General features: G+C 41.0%; 1 protein-coding gene across 2 annotated transcripts in view; it reads right to left on the reverse strand.

Annotated features, from left to right (window-relative positions):
• ARHGEF7 (Rho guanine nucleotide exchange factor 7) overlaps positions 1 to 13,369 on the reverse strand; it is a 149,030-nt gene that overhangs the window by 122,406 nt on the left and 13,255 nt on the right. For both annotated transcript variants that reach the window (XM_063459854.1, XM_063459861.1), the window contains exon 2: positions 4,352 to 4,435. In XM_063459854.1, the coding sequence (XP_063315924.1) occupies positions 4,352 to 4,435 (84 nt within the window). The remainder of the gene's footprint in view (positions 1 to 4,351; positions 4,436 to 13,369) is intronic.

The following is a 13,369-nucleotide window of genomic DNA, read 5'->3' on the forward strand; positions in this document are numbered from 1 at the left end:
CCGGGCCCCACCCCTGGGCGGCGGGTGGGGGCCATAATGGCAATGGGGGGGGACCTACTGTCCTCCCCCCCCCCGGCCCCCACCCCTGGGCGGCAGGTGGGGGCCATAAAGATAATGAGGGGGGACCTACTGTCCTCCCCCTCTCCGGCCTCCACCCCTGTGCGGCGGGTGGGGGCCCTAAAAAAAACAATAAGGAGGGGACCTACTGTCCCCCCCCGGCCCCCACCCCTGAGCGGTGGGTGGGGGCCCTAAATACAAAGGGGGGGACCCTTGTCACCCCCTCTCCCCCCCCCCAAAAAAAGGATCCCCCTACCTACCCCCCTCACCCTAAAAATAATGAGGGGGGACCTTTAACTAAAAACCTGTAAAAAAAAAAAATTTGATAAAAACAACTTACCATTCAATGTTTTCTTTCTTCAACCCCAAAAAAGGCCAAATAAAAACCATAATAACCGACGCAATTTATATAAAAAAAAAAAAAAAAACGAGCGCAAAAATAAATAATCCATCTTCACCCATGGAGGGCTCAAGCAGACTGAGCTCTGCAGGGCGGGGGAAGGCTTATAAAGCCTTGCCACGCCCTGCAATTAGGCTAAGAACACTCTGATTGGCTGGTTTAAGCCAATCAGAGTGCTCTGTGTCATTTTACACAGCGTGGGAAAGTTCTTTGGAATTTTCCCACGCTGTGTAAAATGACAAAGAGCAATCTGATTGGTGGGCTTGAAATCCATCCAATCACAGTGCTCTGTGTCATTTTACACAGCGTGGGAAAATTCCAAAGAACTTTCCCACGCTGTGTAAAATGACACAGAGCACTCTGATTGGCTTAAACCAGCCAGAGTGTTCTTAGCCTAATTGCAGGGCGTGGCAAGGCTTTATAAGCCTTCCCCCGCCCTGCAGAGCTCAGTCTGCGCGGAGCCCTCCATGGGTGAAGATGGATTATTTTTTTTTGCGCTCGTTTTTTTTTTTTTTTTTTTAAATTGCGTCGGTTATTATGGTTTTTTATTTGCCCTTTTTTGGGGCTGAAAAAAGAAGATTTTAGAAGAAAGAAAACATCGAATGGTAAGTTGTTTTTATCTAATTTTTTTTTACAGGTTTTTAGTTAAAGGTCCCCCACTCATTATTTTTAGGGTGAGGGGGGTAGGTAGGGGGGTAATTTTTTTTTTTTTTTGGGGGGGGGAGGGGGTGACTAGGGTCCCCCCCTTTGTATTTAGGCCCCGCCCACCGCTTAGGGGTGGGAGCCGGGGGGGACAATAGGTCCCCCCCTTATTGTCTTTTTTAGGGCCCCCACCCGCCGCTCAGGGGTGGGGCCAGGGGGGGGAGTACAATAGGTCCCCCCCATTGGTATTTAGGGCCCCCACCCGCCGCTCAGGGGTGGGGGCCGGGAGGGAGGACAATAGGTGTCCCCCCCCCCATTGGTATGTAGGGTCCCCACCTGCCGCTCAGGGGTGGGGGCCGGGGGGAGGACAATAGGGTGTCCCCCCCTATTGGTATTTAGGGCCCCCACTGTTTAATAGACATGCCCCTACTCGCGGTATTGCGAGTAGGGGCACAATTTACTAATACTAAGTAATTTTTACTTAGTATTAGTAAATTTGGCTGAAAGACCACAAAAAAAAATAGGGGGCAGACCGAACATCGCATATGTTTGCCATCCGTGGCGAACGCGAACACGCTATGTTCGCCAGCGAACCGTTCGGGACATCACCAGTTACAGGTAAACTCTGACAAAAGTGTTAGTGTAACAGCTACTGGAGGTGGATTAAAACAACTGAAATGTTTTAAATTGCAAGGTTAAAGCTAAAGCACTAAAGCACAGAGGCCACTTTACTAAGATGTAGTGGCCTGGGTGACTTTAGCAGTCCTTTAATAATAATAATAATAATAATATCAACTGGACTGTGTAGATTCATGGATGTAAATAACAATGTTAGCCATGAGCACTTTGTTGACATAGCAGGGTGGAAGATACACTCATCTTCAGTAATGTTGCAACAATCTGCATTGCCATAGCTGGTCTGACTCCTACAAAGCAGCTGCTTATCATCCAGAGCTGGCATCTATTCCAGTAAACGTGTCTTTCCCCTACCTCAATCATTGTTTGAAAAGAGAAAATTAAACTTCCCTGTGCTTCCTGAGGATGAGATATAGCACCTGTGTGCATGTCTGACTTGATATCTACATTTAATTCATCACCACCAAATACAGACAGGATGGAGTCTACAAGAAAAATAAACTGGAACCTTCTCCCTACAGTGCCCCTATAGACGGAAATGCATATTTCTCTTTTTATTTGAGAAATGTAACCTCAGTATTTTTTCTTTTATTCCAGGATTTGCTTTTCTTTATGGTACAGGAATTGCAACGATTGAAGACTACATAAAGTCTCTTATGTTGTTTATAAAAGTTATATGATTTTTTTAAAAATACTATTAGAGGTTTAAATATATGAGGACTTTAAACCTATTAATGTATCATTTTAAAAGAAATGGCTTTGTGAAAAAAAAGAAGTGTTTGGTTTTTTTTCCACATGTTTTTTGTTTGTTTTGCATGACTTTCCCACCTCTATTCCATCCAGAACCATCCTTAGGAATCCATATAAACTGGAAACCAATACGCCATTTACTTAATGGGGTTGCAATTTCACAGGCTCAAAAAACAAAACAAAAGCCCTTTTACAAGCAGAAATGCTAAACCATGTGAGAACAGGCTAAAGGACACACTAGTGAGCTGTGACAGAAAAATGTACCCTTTCAATGTGGCAGGAGAGAACAGTAAATTTGATTAAAGTAAATTTCCTATGGCACTGGAAACGAAAGTTAATCAAGTTAAGTATATCCAAGTGAGCCCATGAAGGACTACAGATAAACAGAGCATTCAAGGTGAGAAAGGCCTTTTTAAAGTCAACCAATCACAGCAGTGGACATACATATTCTTAGACTGAGCATCTCCAGGGCTCTAGTGAGGATGTGTGCCTGTTAGTGCATGATTGTCTGTCAGTGTGCGGCAATTCAGTGAGAGTGTGTTTCAGTGACTATGTCAAATCATTAAGTGTGTCTGTCAGTGTTTATTTTTATCAGCAACAGTGTGTCTGTGTGTGTGTGCCAGTGTCCTCTCTAACTCTGTGTGTGTCTGTCAGTGAATGTGTGTGTCAAATCAGTGAGAGTGTCCTCTGTGCATAAACGTGTGTGTCAGTGTATTCTGTGTGTAAAACGGGTGTGTGCGTATGTCTATGTGTGTGCCAATTTCCTCAATGTGTAACTATTTTGTGATTTTTATACCACAGATTAGTTCATACACACTCCTCCTTACATTCACAGTATTTTGTAATATTTATTTTAATAATGTCATTGATCACTTTAATAAGGCTTGTTCTCCAATTTATGATTAACTTAAATATCAGAGTCTACAAGTTTTATTTGGAATTTAAATCAATAGAAATTACTTGCTTGAGGTAGGGGTACTTAGGATTTTTTTTAGACCTGCAAGGGTACATAAAAAGTTGAAAAACACTGACTCACACCATACCTCCCAACGCCATAGAATCAGGCGTCCATAGAATCAGGATGGGAAAATAAATTGGGACTGTCACACCAGAATCAGGACAGTTGGGTGGGACATATTCTTGGTTATTTACATTATGTCACTATAAAATGACTTCCAATCATAACAAAATTTAGCAACACCGCACATAGTTACTTTGCCTAGTAAAATCGGTGTAAATGTTTTAATGTTGATAGAAATTGAGTCAACAAAAGCATATGAAAAATGTGTGTCAATATGATTATTAAACTAGCGATCATCAAAAATTCTGTAATAGTCAGAAATAATCTGTTTCATCAAATAACATGTTGGGGGAAAAAACAGCCTTTATCTTGTCTTTCATACTCCAGAGATCCATTTCCTGAAGGAAATCAAAGACTTTGGTTGGCTAACTGAGTCACTTGCTCTTTCAAGTCTTGTCTTTTTTTATCAGCTTTATTAGCTTTGGTTATATTATAATATTATTAATCTGTTTGCATTATTGATATTACTTAGTGAAACACATTTTCAGGTAACATTGTCTTGGACAGCTGGGAAGGCTGTGAGCGTTGGGGTTGATTATCAGCCTTTCGGTATTGTCCATGTTGGATGAAATTTATATTTTTAATGCAGAAGTGTTAATTCCATATTATCAAGTCAAATTGCTCTCAAAAGGGGACAGCCCATAAACTACTGGCAGCATAACCATTACTTTGAGCTGTCCTGGTTATGTTGCTTAGAGTATTCAGGAAGTCAAGAAATCATATAATGGAGCAGATTGCCTGCAGGAGAGTACACAGAACATTTGTGACAAGATGAGAGAACTCACCTCTAAGCTGAAAGCGCTACAACCTCTTAGAAACTCCCTGATGTTTCCCAGGCACTCGCCCTCACTCCGGGGCTCAGGGTACACCTGCAAGGAAACAGACAAACATGGTTATACTGATGGCATTCAAGGAGACAAGCTTGGGGCAAACACCTAGCTGCACACAGCACTGCAGAATGCATGCATACACACTGGCTTAAACTCAAAAAACTGGAGTAAATTGAAAAAGAATTTGCAAAGGCGAAATACATGTTTAAAACAATATAATTCTAAGCTAAATTACTATCATAACTTTTTTGGACAATTTTGCTTCGCAGTTTTATGAACCCTACAATAAGTTTTCATGTTATCCATTAACATTAACCCATCTGAGTATGGATGATTGTTCCTGTTTAAATAGGTGTGTGTGATTTATTTTGCTTTCTTTCTCGCCTCACATGGATTTTCTTTCCTCTCTTTTCATGCAGATCTGAATGTTATCCTTTTCCAACCAGGAAGTCAATCCCAGCTCAGGGAATGGCATATAAGGAAGAGCATCACTCCCTCCTCCCAAGTGGGAGGGCAGAGGGATACTAGTACCTGGCTCTGCATTCTGTGCTCAGTTACTAATTAACCCCTGAACATCTCTACAAAGCATTAGTAAATAGTAACAACATGGGTGAGACTTATATGTGCGCACATTCATCAAAGTACTCTGTTTTAACTGCTGTTCCACAGCTCTGGAGTGATTTTTCTATTTTTTTTTTTTTTTTGTTTAGTTATTTATTTGCTTTCTTTAGGACTTTTTTATATATTGTGTAGAAATAATTCTAATAATTTTAATTTGCTTTACTGTCAACGTAATCATTTTTTTAAATATATTGTCATGGTATCATAATTCATCATAAACAACAAATGAAAATAAATAGCAAAGATAAAAAAAAAAAAAAAGATTCGTACAGGATAAAATGCAGAAAAAAAAAGAATTAAAAAAGTAAAAATGAGTATGTCAGTGCACTCTGCCAAGTTATCCACAATTCACACAGATTGTAAATCAGAGAGAGCAGAAGCCGTAAATAATGACTTTATATATAATTAACTGTTTTTTCTTTAAATATCTGTTTATTAAGAAAATATTGCTATTTGCAAGTAGTAACCATATAAACATTATGGGTAATCCAAACATAACACAGGTTGGTCTCATATGAAATTACATTTTAAGATATTTGGCAAAGTATTCCACTCCAGGAAGCGCTGTTGGAAAAATAGACTTCATCATCTGAAATGGCAGTGATTGCCTAACCCTGATTTAAATAATACATTATTTATTCAGGGAATAATTATATTGACTGACAAAGAAAAAAAGAAACGTTTTTCAGAGTCTGAAGACAATCAGAGGCTTAACAGTATTTAAAGGTTTGTTTTTTTTTCCAGGATTTTAAAACAATCTTTTAAATACAATTTAAGAACCACACATTTTATAATTCCCATAGAGAATATATAAAAATGAAATCACTTTACAATTATGCTTTGGATCTCCCTAATTTGCAGCAAAAGATGTGCTGCTATTGCTGGGACTTCCTTCTCCGCCAGGATATGAGACTTCTCAGCTAATCCTAGTACTATCCTAGCTTCCATGATAAAGTTGATGTTTCCCATAAGCTCTGTGTTATGCGGAAGTTTATGGAAATGCACAGAAACAGCATACGTGAACCATACAAACCGATAGGTTTGTAAGAAAATTGCTTTTTTTTTTTTTTTATTAACTTTTTTTTTTCATTGACCAAAAACCCATATGCAGGTCAGAAGATTATCATACACATTGTTGTTTCTATATACTATCACAGAGAAAGATGGCTTATGATTCATCAGAAACTGCCCAGGGTCGAAGATGAAATCAACATTTTTTTCCCCAACCTTATGCTGTGACAGCCTAATACTAATGTATTTTTTAACTTTATGATGATTGTTTTAGAAATGTCTGCCCCCTAAAGAGTTACAACTTTAACACTTGCCATATTCTCTTGTTCTGAAAGGCACATAGCACAGCCCCTTCCCCACCCCTACAAAAGTTGACCTCTAATCTAATATGTTTCATTCTCCCAGCATTGGTGAGTTATTTTTAAATGTTCTATAAACAATGACATTAGCAATGAGATTTAGAGTCCTGAAAACTTGCTGTAGGCAATCATCAATTCATCATTCTCCGCTGCCAGGAAATACAATCTACTACAGATCAAAGGGCCCTCTCTAGTCAGAAAAGATCAAGCATTTGAACTCAATTAAAATTTTGTAATTTTGTTTTCACTTAATGTGTTTGAATCTTTCACATGCTAAACCTCCAAATAGCTTGGGTTTTTCTTGTCGTAAATTGTTGCTATTTTTTTTTTTTTTTTATTGTATTATGATCTGTTTATTTCTAAACTATGGTTTTTAAACCCCACTCCTATCCAAGCATCAGAGTGCTCTTTTTTCAGTAAACCACAATACAACCTATGCTGTATGAATTATGTGTTTAATGGCATGTAGCATTTAGTCAAGTAGTGGATTCCATGAAGAAAAAAGAAAGCAGAAAGTAGTTAGTTTATAAATGTGATCGTGATGTGATCTGCTTAAACAAAAATGTAAATAGTGTACTTAGAGTGAGTTATTCGTGATTGAAACAGGACAATGGCATGTATTGGAGCATTAAAGGGTGATTCAGTTATTTGAAGTGGTCATGATGCCTGTGGTCTCTGTATGCAGTGTTTTGCTTTGAAACACTGCACAAACAGCTGCTGGGTGTCTACATTTACTTCTGGCAGCATCCAAAACATAGTTCCAGGAAGGCTCATGGCAATTCTGTGCAAAATTGGTATAAGTCGCAAGGACGCACAGCCAGACTGTCAATGGCGACACGCCTCCCCCTGTGTCGCCCCTGTCTTCCCCTCAGTCTGTCCTCCTTAACCTCCCTCCCCATCCTGCAAGGGGAGCGAGTCCGCCAAAGAGGATTGGGCTCAGGGGAAGACTTGGACTCGGTAATGGAACACAGGTGAATTTTCAGTTTTTTTTGTTTCTAAGTTTGGAATCAGTGAACCACCTTAGAAGGGGTTCAACTCATTTGGTGAAAACACTGGTTTCTGGTTGGAGTAATTATTTTAAGTCTTGTTTTAAGAATAGCCCTCCTTTGTATAAATATACAGATAATACACTATCTTTTCTAGGTGCACTGCAAAACAAGTACCTGAAAAAAGGTTAACTGAAATATTATAAAACTGCTCTGTTATTGCTCTTTGTCTTTTTGGTATATGCATTAACAATTCCACAAGCATTTAAATCAGAATTCAGTCAGCAACCACTTTTTCAAATATATAGGTGTCACATAAAACAGGAAGATATAATATACACTGAACAAAATTATAAACGCAACACTTTTGTTTTTGCCCCCATATTCTTTTTCTATGTACACAAAAGGCCTATTTCTCTCAAATATTGTTCACAAATCTGTTTAAATCTGTGTTAGTGAGCACTTCTCCTTTGCCGAGATAACCCATCCACCTCACAGGTGTGGCATATCAAGATGCTGATTAGACAGCATGATTATTGCACAGGTGTGCCTTAGGCTTGCCACAATAAAAGGCCACTCTAAAATGTGCAGTTTTACTGTATTGGGGGAGTCCAGGGGGGTCCGAAAACCAGTCAGTATCTGGTGTGACCACCATTTTCCTCACGCAGTGCAACACATCTCCTTCACATAGAGTTGATCAGGTTGTTGATTGTGGCCTGTGGAATGTTGGTCACTCCTCTTCAATGGCTGTGCGAAGTTGCTGGATATTGACAGAACCTGGAACATGCTGTCGTTTACGCCGATCCAGAACATCCCAAACATGCTCAATGGGCGACATGTCTGGCGGGTATGCTGGGATGTTTTCAGCAAAATCAAAAGTGTTGCGTTTATAATTTTGTTCAGTGTATATACCATAATAATGTGATTACAAAATAACACACAACAGTAAAAATATTTGCCTTTATCATGGGTTTTTTGTTGTGTACCTTAGAGCCAATGTTGGAGGCACTTCTGGACAAAGTAGGCATAGATGACAAAAAAAAGTAGTGCAACTAAATATATGTTATTAGATAATACTGCAGGCTACTTGGTAAGGTTCTTGGACCATTAGTCATGCCTGAAGTATATTGATTTATCACCCAGAGCCATGACTTTCACATAATAAAATGTTTATTCTAAGCATTATCACAACTTTGCATGATTGCAAAGGTGATGGTGTACAGAGTACTGAGCCCCTTCTTGCCTGTACTGAGAGTGACCTACAACTACAGTGATCAGCAAAAATCACTGCAATTCTAACACAATCCAACAGAGTTGTCAGTCAGCATGTGCATTTTTAGCTGCCTGGTGTCAATTTTGTCTATCCTGTGCATGCAGAATTAGCACAACTTGAGCGGTGTTCGCTCTCCTCTCAGGCAGGATGCAATTGCCGATCTGTGCACAAAGGCCTGTGCACAGTGAATCAGGCTACATATAAGGTGATCTTATATCACTGCTGCTATCATTTTCTACAGCAGTTCTTCTTATGATTGGGTATAAACTTACCTCATAAAACCCTGGTGGGTAGAGGTTTAACAGACACCAGAATGAGATGCTCTTAATTGGCTTCTTCTAGGCAATGGATGAGTTTGCTTGTAGTTTTGAAGGCTTTTTTATTTTGTTTTTTCGTCCATGGTATATTGCATCGGCAAACTAGAGAGGTTGAGCCAATCCCTGCAAGCCTTGTAGACTCCTACTACTTCAGTCTAGTTCTTCTGTCAAAGAAACCTGTACCTTGTGAATGCTAGACTTGGGCGCTGCTGACATTTTTGTTTAATTCAAATATATCTAGTCTATTTCCTTCTTAGTTTTTGGATAAAATTCAGCCATTATTTTTGTTTCAGAATTTCATTTGGACAAATTAATATGTGCAGCGGGTCACTGCTGCATCTTGCAACCACTTACTACAGTGGTTCCCAACCCAGTCCTCAAGCACCCCCTAACGGTCCAGAATTTAAGGATTACCCAGTTGTGTCTAAGGTGTTTTTAGTAAAATAAAAAAAAAAAACACTTTAGACACAACAGAGTAATCCCTAAATCCAGGACTGGGAGTGGGTAACTTGAGGAGTGGGTTGGGAACCACTAATATAGTAGATAACTCACTAAATGGATACCCTTGTGGTTTTCCATATTTAAAGGTAGCAAATGAAGGGGTTGTTTAGAATACAGCTCCTTTTTGGTATCCTTATGGAAATTCCACAAAGATCAGGAAGCTACTATGAAGCTGAAACAAAAACAATTACGAAAAAATGCATAGTATTAGTAAATAAGGGAGGTTACATTTCCCCCATTTCTGCCACGCTGGTAAGTAGAGGTAGGGGCATGTCTACCAAACTGCGAGCAACCACTGGCTACTCGCCGTTATAAAAAAAATAAAAAAAAGACTAGCAACTGGCCGGAATTATATTTATCCCTACATTAATAATATAGCTCTCCACTGACCCACTTTGCAGGAGATTCACTTGACACAAAAGAAAAGGAGAAATAAAACTGTAGACACTGTGCGAAACTGGATGAGTGCTTAAAGGAACACTCCAAGCAACACAGCCAATAAAGCCTGCTGTCTTGGTTATGGTGCCAGGAGTACCATGGTGCCGTCTGAAGTATGGTTTGAAAAATACTTGGGTCCCCATGAGCACCAATGCTGCATGTGCCACATCCAGACTTCTACAGCAGGGGTAGGAGTGACATCACCAATGGAGGACTGGGTTGCAAGGAGAACTTGGCATCGGGATTACAAGTAACTTTCTGCTTTATTTCTTTATTTTACTTTTTAACAGCGGGAATCATGCCAGCAAGGGTTACTCAACCAAAAGAAGCATTTCATTAAAAAAAAGTTTTTTTGGTTGAAAAAGACAAAATTAAATCATAAGACAACTTGGACTCCAATCTAAAGCCAGACAGATTGGATTACAACCGGAGTCCACAATAATTGTCCCACAGAAAGAAACGTGATATGTAACACTCACTTTAAACCTACAATGGCTGCATTAAAGACTATCATTGCAAATTAATGCTTGGGACTGTCACTGCCCACCGGGAGAGGCTGGTGCGCTGCGCTCACTCACCAGACGCCACATGGATTTCGGTGTCCTGGGAGTGGGGAACGCGCCAAACCCTCCTCCTGGCCGCCTGCTTAGACTGCACTCTCTCCTCACCCACCGGCCCCTGCAGCCATTCCATGTGGGTTGCGACATGCATGGGAAGTCAGGCATGCCCTGACTGCCTTTATGCCTACCTCTCATGTTGTGGGCATGTTGGGTAATGTGTTGTGTGTTCCCCCTGCTGCTTCAGGATCTCCTCAGGGTGATACAGCCCTGGTGAATCCAGCTCAACAAGCATGGCAATTTGCAAGTTAACTGAAACAGCATCCCACCCACATAGAGAAGTGTGGACACCTAATTATCCAGCAGTCTTCCACTTATATAGGCCCTTAGAGGGCTCCCATTCCCTTTTTCCTATTTATGCACAGACCACCATAGGAGCTGTGCTCAGTTGTTTTGTTGTTCCCCATGGAGTACAGAGACAGAACCTGACTGAAGAGAGAGGATTATCCTCACCTGTGGAATTCTCCTGAATCAACTCTTGTCTGCCTGGAACCTGCCTTCAACCTTGATTAAAGGGACACTCTAGGCACCCAGACCACTTCTGCTCATTGGAGTGGTCTGGGTGCCAACTCCCACTACTCTTAACCCTGCAAGTGTAATTATTGCAGTTTTTTATAAACTGCAATAATTACATTGCAGGGTTAACTCCACCTCTAGTGGCTGTCTACTAGACAGCCACTAGAGGTCACTTCCTGGGTTCTAGCACAGGAAACCTGTGCTAGAGCGTCGCTGGACGTCCTCACGCTGTGTGAGGACCTCCAGCGTCGCTCAAAACCCCATAGGAAAGCATTCAAATGATTTTTCAATGCTTTCCTATGGGGAGACGTCATGCGCATGCGCGTGCATTAGGTCCCCTCGACCGGTGGGCGAGATCAGTCTCGCCCACCGGCCGACGCAATGAAGAGGAGGAGCGTCGCGGAGGCGGAGACAGCGACGAGGGACATCGCCGCTGCCTCAGGTAAGTCACTGAAGGGGTTTTCACCCCATCAGTAACCGGGGATTGGGGGGTGGGAGGGAGAGGGACCCTCCAGTGCCAGGAAAACGGATCGTTTTCCTGGCACTGGAGTTTCCCTTTAACTTCTGCAATGCTGATTCAATCTTGGTTAACCCCTGCAGTGCTGATACAACCTTGGTTAACCCCTGCAGTGCTGTTTCAACTTTGGTTAACTCCTGCAGTGCTGTCCCAGCTTTAATTTATCTCCAGCTATTCAACTACAGCTTCAACCAAATCTTTCTTCATTTACCAAGTGCTGGAACTTTGGTAAAATTACTTTTTTTTTTTTTCCTTAAAGATTTTTATTTTATTAGGAAGGAATTGCTTTGTTTACTGTTTATACATGCATTGGGACTTGCATAATATTAATGTGTTTTTCTAAAATGAAACCTTTAATTCAGTGACTGTCTGTATGAAATCCTACTGAACCCATTCACCCCAAATCCGTGACAGGGATGCACATTCTTTGGCCTATTCCATAGAATAAATAAATATATAAAATTGGCTTACAGTTTCGTATGAAAAGATGAGTTATGCCAATCAGTTTGTTTCTTCACATTTTTGTATTTTTTTTTTATTTTTTTTTAATGCATAAGGTATTCTATTTCATCAGTGTCCCCAGAAAATCTATGCCCTAACACCATGTATTTGTTAATAGTTACATGCATTTCAATCCGATTATGCAACATTTACTCGTTTTTGGAGTTTACTACTGTTGCGGACTCACCACACACCGCAAAGCTTGTGGATTATCTGGCAAAAATGAATGGTAAATACATAAGTAGCTGATCCCCAGTAAGATGTCAGAGCTCATTCACATAGTCATCATGTATTCAACTTGCTGTACATTACAGATGACCAGAGAAGGATTAAGATCCCACAGGGCCCTGGGCAGGTTAGTTTGCCCCTGCTTCATTCTTCACATAGGGATGGCTAATAAGGCCATGCAAATTCATGGTTCCATGGCCCCTGTCTAACTCCTGGGAACTTGATGGCTGCCTAAGGTCACCTAATGGTTAATCTTGTTTTGCAGATGACCTCTAATCTCAGGGTAGATGGGTAATTTCTCTGGATATTACTGTCTGCTCGAGTACAAGTACATATTGGTTGAGTTGACAAAATAGTCCCAGCAAAAAGTAAGACTGTGTAATCCATATCACTGCTCAATCTGCATCACTGAGGAGCATTGGATTTGACTACGGTGGATGATGTTGCTGGAGGAAGAGAGGTAAGCAGCATAGACGGAGCCTCGCTGCTGAAAAAAGGTTTGAATTTCGAACGCTGTAGTGTTCCTTTGATTATGATTAAAGGGATACTATAGTGCCAGGAATATAAAGCTGTATTCCTGGGACTATCACTTCCCCTGCCTTCCCCCTTCCTCCTACCCCCCCTCCCCCCGCCTTAAATAAAGGGTTAAAAACCCTTTATTTACATACCTTATCCCTGTGCTGATTTCCGTAGATGCTCTGCCCCCTCCGATGTCCTGTGACAAGCGAGCGCTAATGTGCATGTGTGGCAAATGCAGCACGCGCATTAGACCTCCCATTCGTAAGCACTGAATTAATGCTTTCCTATGAGTAAAAAAAAATCTGACGCTGGATGTCCTCATCGTCAGATATCGGACCAAAGGTCCATTTGGATGCAGGAAGCGCCTTCCAGACTGCCACTGGAGGCAGACTTAGTGCTGCAATGTAAACATTGCAATTTCTCTAGAACTGCAATTGCAGCACTAGGTGCAAAAGGGACACTTCACCCCGACCACTTCAGTTAGCTGAAGTGGTCTGGGTGCCTATAGTGTCCCTTTAAGCTAAGGTTGTTAGCCCTCCAAAATTTTGCGGAGGATATGACCGTCTAGT

Source organism: Pelobates fuscus, chromosome 1, assembly GCF_036172605.1.
Source record: "Pelobates fuscus isolate aPelFus1 chromosome 1, aPelFus1.pri, whole genome shotgun sequence".
NCBI classification, from domain to species: Eukaryota; Metazoa; Chordata; class Amphibia; order Anura; family Pelobatidae; genus Pelobates; species Pelobates fuscus.